This window comes from Teleopsis dalmanni, chromosome 2, assembly GCF_002237135.1.
Source record: "Teleopsis dalmanni isolate 2A chromosome 2, ASM223713v2, whole genome shotgun sequence".
NCBI classification, from domain to species: Eukaryota; Metazoa; Arthropoda; class Insecta; order Diptera; family Diopsidae; genus Teleopsis; species Teleopsis dalmanni.
Window position 1 is genome coordinate 114,720,905 of NC_051847.1, and position 5,160 is coordinate 114,726,064.

At 34.0% G+C, this 5,160-nt stretch overlaps 1 protein-coding gene across 1 annotated transcript; it reads right to left on the reverse strand.

Annotated features, from left to right (window-relative positions):
* Positions 1-1,297: 1,297 nt before the first annotated feature.
* LOC119681979 (solute carrier family 22 member 13-like) lies at positions 1,298-4,900 on the reverse strand. The gene is made up of 6 exons (XM_038095301.1): positions 4,233-4,900; positions 3,958-4,112; positions 2,499-2,667; positions 2,123-2,442; positions 1,927-2,061; positions 1,298-1,867 (listed from the first exon to the last, which is right to left on the reverse strand). Exons 1-6 carry the CDS (start codon positions 4,898-4,900, stop codon positions 1,320-1,322), a joined length of 1,995 nt encoding a protein of 664 aa, XP_037951229.1. The 3' UTR covers positions 1,298-1,319.
* Positions 4,901-5,160: the final 260 nt, after the last annotated feature.

Below are 5,160 nucleotides of genomic sequence, written 5' to 3' on the forward strand. Positions count from 1 at the left end.
GCTCGCGCCAAAATGTCATTGGTCAAGAAGTGGTATCACGTTGTTTTCTCAGATGAGGAAAAGTTTAATTTAGAAGGACCAGATAGTCAAAATTATTATTTTCATGATTTGAGGACAGAGACTAAGCAGTTGGATCATTTGCACAGTCGAGTGGACGGAGTTATGGTTTGGGGAGTCATATCTTACTATGGTACTTGCGATCTCCAATTCTTAAACGCAAATATGCACGCAAAATCATACTAAGAAGTTTTAGAAAAGACCTTTACTCCATTGGAAAATTTGTTTAATCATTTGCCTTGGACTTTTCCACACGACAACGTCCCAATAAACACTGCCCGTGTTGTAAAATCCTACATTGAGTCTAGAAATGTTGTCATTCTCAACTGGCTACTATACTCATCGGATCTCAATATAATAGAAAATGTTTAGGGATGGCTGGCCAGAAAAGTTGACAAATCTGAATAAAAATTTTCAACAAAAACTGAACTAATTAAAGTTATTCAACGAGATCCTAACAGAATCTTCGGAGTCATATTGAACAAAGGAGGCTCAACGCATTATTAAAATAATTTATGAATTTATGACAAATGAATCCTTTATATGTTACTATATGAATTAACTTTTCTTTGAGTACAAAGTTGTTAAATTAATTTAAAAAAAAATGGTATTTTCAAATGAAACAAAATTTATATGTCATTTTTATTCTTTTTTAGTTTTTCAGGTCCTATTTTAATAATTGCTGAAAAATTTTAAGGTTTTTTTATTTTTGTAATAAAGAACATTAATCCCACTATAAATATAAACTAAAAACCAATAGTTCTTTTTTGTTTTTTTTTTTAAGATATAAAATAAAGAAATTAAATATGTGGAGTATGTTATTCAAGTGAAGTGCAGTTTACTTTGGGCTTTACTGGTTCCGACCAGGCGAGTCAATACATAGTCTTATTATCTAGGCACAGTGGTGAACTATGTGAGTTGCTTCTTCTCTAATTGACGTAAATAATTTTTTCAAAATTTATATAGTCAACAATATTTCAGACCCTTGTTTTCAAAAATATACACAATATAAACTAACTGAAAGCAGAAACCTGTTCACATCAATGCATTTATAAAATTTTCTATTAGTTTCTCCGTTTCACTCATTCAGACTTAGGAAACGCGTTTATTTCCTGTCCAATATGACCGGAAAATAGGACTTATAATCTATTTACTACAAACTTAAAAATACAAACAAAAAGTTTTTTAAAATTAAGGTAAAAATAGTTTAATTAATAATAAAAAAAAATACTTAGGTTACTCGTGTATTCTCAGTTTAAGTGTTAACTACTTGATCGTAAGTTTGCCAGCTCTAATTGATTCAAACTATCACACTCGTCAGTTGGTTGGCACCGTATATCTAATCGCCAAAGATCTGATATGCTGATCGTTTGTTTATATTGTGGGCTATATATATTACCATATACGGAGCTGCTGGAACTCAGTTCCGATGAGCAAGTGGATACTCTACGCATAACAATTGCAGAGTTTCGCCGATACGTATTTGGTGTAGGTACCTTCTCAATACGTGGTTGTTCCACACTCCAAAACGAACTGTTTACCATAAACATAAGGATACCATTAATGACACCCAATGTAGCAAAAACTGTAATCGGTATAAGCTGATGGAAGACAGTAAGTGTAGATATGAACGGTGCTATAGTCACACAACAACGACTGAACGTAACTACGGACAGACTTAGCATTGGTCGCTTTTCAGGTGCCACCAATTCACCAGTGCAGGTGATAAGCACAGATTGAGCTGTCGCATTGGCCAACTTAAGTACAATCCAGAAAATCAATTCCAAACCGATACGTCGACTTTCTTTAACTGAAAAAATAAACTTAAAACACTAAATTTTCAATGAGAATGCGGAATAAGCCGCTTACTTGTTCCTGGTACTAGCCAAACCAAATAAGTACTTAGTCCTGCTGCCAACATGACATAGCCAGTCCACAACCAATGACGTCTCGTAAAAAGTATAAAAAATAAACCTAAAAATACTCCCACCATTTCAGCAAAACCTGCGCTTTTACAATTTTTCATTTAATAAAACTTTTCGCTGAATTCCAAGGAACTGCTTACCTAAACTAACTGTGTTAGCATGTATATGCTCCACACCTAGGGATCTTATTAAAATCAGCATTACATTTACTAGTATACCAGTTCCCACCCAGGTCCAGTGTATAGCAAATAAGAACTTTTTCTTAGTCTTACCATCCCAAATTGACCAGTAACCAGTAGATTGTGGGGTGCTTTGAAGCTTTTTTGCGTAAGAAAGTAATTGCGATTCCAAATTTAATGGTATTTCCCGATTGTTGAATGTAGCTGATTCGAGGAGTATTTGCAGCGCTTCATCTATTTTGTTATGTCTCAGTAACCAACGTGGTGAGTCCACAATCCACCTAGTGATGACAACTGATATCTTTAGATAGCTTAGTTTTATGGGTAGTGTACTTACTTGTGTAGAAAAACTAGGACAATTAGAGAAGATGATATCGCTACATACAATTGACTCCAACTATCAAAAAAGATTGATATACCCGGCAACAGTATGAGGCCAATCGACCAAAATAATTCAAAAAGCGTTGTTACAATTATTTTGGATCTACCACCCGAGATATCTGCAACTAAACAAGTAATAAATTTATTAAATAAATAAATAAATAATAATATAAAATGAATTTTTGTTGTTGTAGTTCACTACTGTTCGAAAAAAGCGCTTTATTAAATAAATAAATAAAAACTTTTTTCATTGATATTAAAAACAATGGAAATAAATTGTATGGGATCTAATCACTGATCACACATACAAACGCCAACATTTAAATAATCTAACTCCGTAAGTATTACATATGTACTTAGATTTGCTAAAATTTCCACGTCATTCATAAAGATAAATTTGTGGCAAATCAAATACTTATTAAATTTCTTTAAAATAATGTATGAGTTTAAAATTGCTAGTTATTTAAATGGTATTGGAAATACCATAGACGTATTAGAAGTCAAAATGATCGTATCTGTACCAACTTGATCTTTTGAGTCCACAAAAATTTTCTGAGTTGAGTTTCATTCTATCAAATTAATTATAAAAATACTAATTTATTGAAAGCCAGAGAAACCCTAGAGAAAGAAACTTTGGTGTGATATATATTCGTATTATTTTATAAGTAACATTCAAGGCATTACAAATATTTTGATGAACTTGATTTGACGTTTAATCAAAATAATATGAAACTTATATATTCCAATTCCAAGTTAACTCTGTTATCAACTAAAGCATACATATTCTCACAAATTTCTGTGACTTGAAGTTCAATAATCCAAAGGACCTCTACATTGGAAAACCCTTAGCCAATCAAGACACTGCTTGATTAGTCTTTGTAGATTGGCAGAACTTTCTCCAATCTCAATAGCAGTAAGAATATCATCATGACGAAGCACAAAAACTACCACTCGACACCTCTATTCCACTTAACATCTTTTTTGAATGTCCTCATGCTCGTTCTGACCTTGATCCCCAATCGGAATCTTAAATTCAAGTCAATTGATTTAAACCAAAACAAACAACATAATTAAAACTTGCATCAAACTTCATCAAACTTGGAATTATTTATTAGGAGTGAATCAGTTCACATTAATGTTAGAAATGAAATAACTTGAGTCTTTCAAGAAAAACGTTGTGTCACAAAAACAAAGATTTTAAGTTTTTTCAATATTTAGTTTCTGTGTAGTAACGTCACTTGACGTTACAAGGCAACTCGCAACGCAATGTGCGAATACGAGTACGAGATACTTTTTTATAAATAGCAATAAACTAAAATTATTATCTGTTAAAAATATCACGATAATTAGAGCAGTTAACACCTGTTCTGTAAACAAATTTAGAGACAAATAGACAAATAATCGAACATACTTACGAATAATCTGTCCGGAAGTGTACATGAGAGCGCAGAAGAGTGAAGTTATACAACGAAAGTAGATGTGGAGCGGGAAAGTTGTCACCAATCCAGTTAAATTGCCGCACACAATCTGAAAGACCATACCGATCAACATCAAACGCCGTGGACTGATGCTATGGGAAAAAATTATGATCTCAATTATTGAGAAAGTGATTTTTGATTGATTGAATTGTGTTTTTGTCATGGAAATTTTTATTCGAATATTCGTGAAGCGAACGTAAACACTACTTAACTGCTTTAGAACGTTAAACGCTATTAAGCCACCGATGAGCGCGCCGAACGAATGAAACGACTGCGTTAAAGATACCAGCACCTGTCGGGAGCAAACTAAATCGAATTGTGTTACCAGCGAAATGTAGTCGGAATTGTGCTGAAAGTGCTCGCAGGGAATTACATTGACCTTGCGAGTCTCGACGCTGCTATTATCGAAAGTGTCCACTTCAGCTGCGTTACTACGCTTATCAGTAAATTCTATCGGTCGCGTGAACGGATTTGTGTAGTTGGCATAACGCGCCGCAAAGTTTTGCACTAATTGCTCTTCATAAATATTACATGCATCCACACGAAAAATACGATCCGTTCGTTGTTCCTCCGTTGCTGTTGGAACTGTCATCGCCAACCATCGATCGCTTGTCACATTTTGTTGGTGATCCAATTGTAGGCTGTTGCTGTTCTGTAGTTGCTCCGAAGTCTTACAGTAGTATTGTCCTTTTTGTGGAGTCGGTGCAGTGTATATAAGGCAAGCCATAAACCAAGCCGAGGGTATTTTGCACAGAAATATTAATAAAGTGGTACGCAACTGCCAGCGTCCAAAATTTCCATTGATTCGACTAACAATATCATCCGCCTCTGCTGGCGATGTTAACTTCTTACTACCATTGTTTATGCTATTGGAGGGCATTTTCACAATTTTATTTTATTTTTATGGTATTTGTTAATTTATTTATATTTAACTTTTTAGCGGAATTTACACAAGCAACCATCCGATATTGCAGAAATGAGGTGTGATTCGCAACTGCTTTTGTCCAACTTGCGAGATCGAGAGCTGGTCGCAGAACCCATCTAACTTTCGTGTTTGTCCTTTCAATTAGATCCAAATTGATGTAAATTGACAAATTGTTGACATTTTTTTCAGTGTAATATATTCATTGGTATGAATAA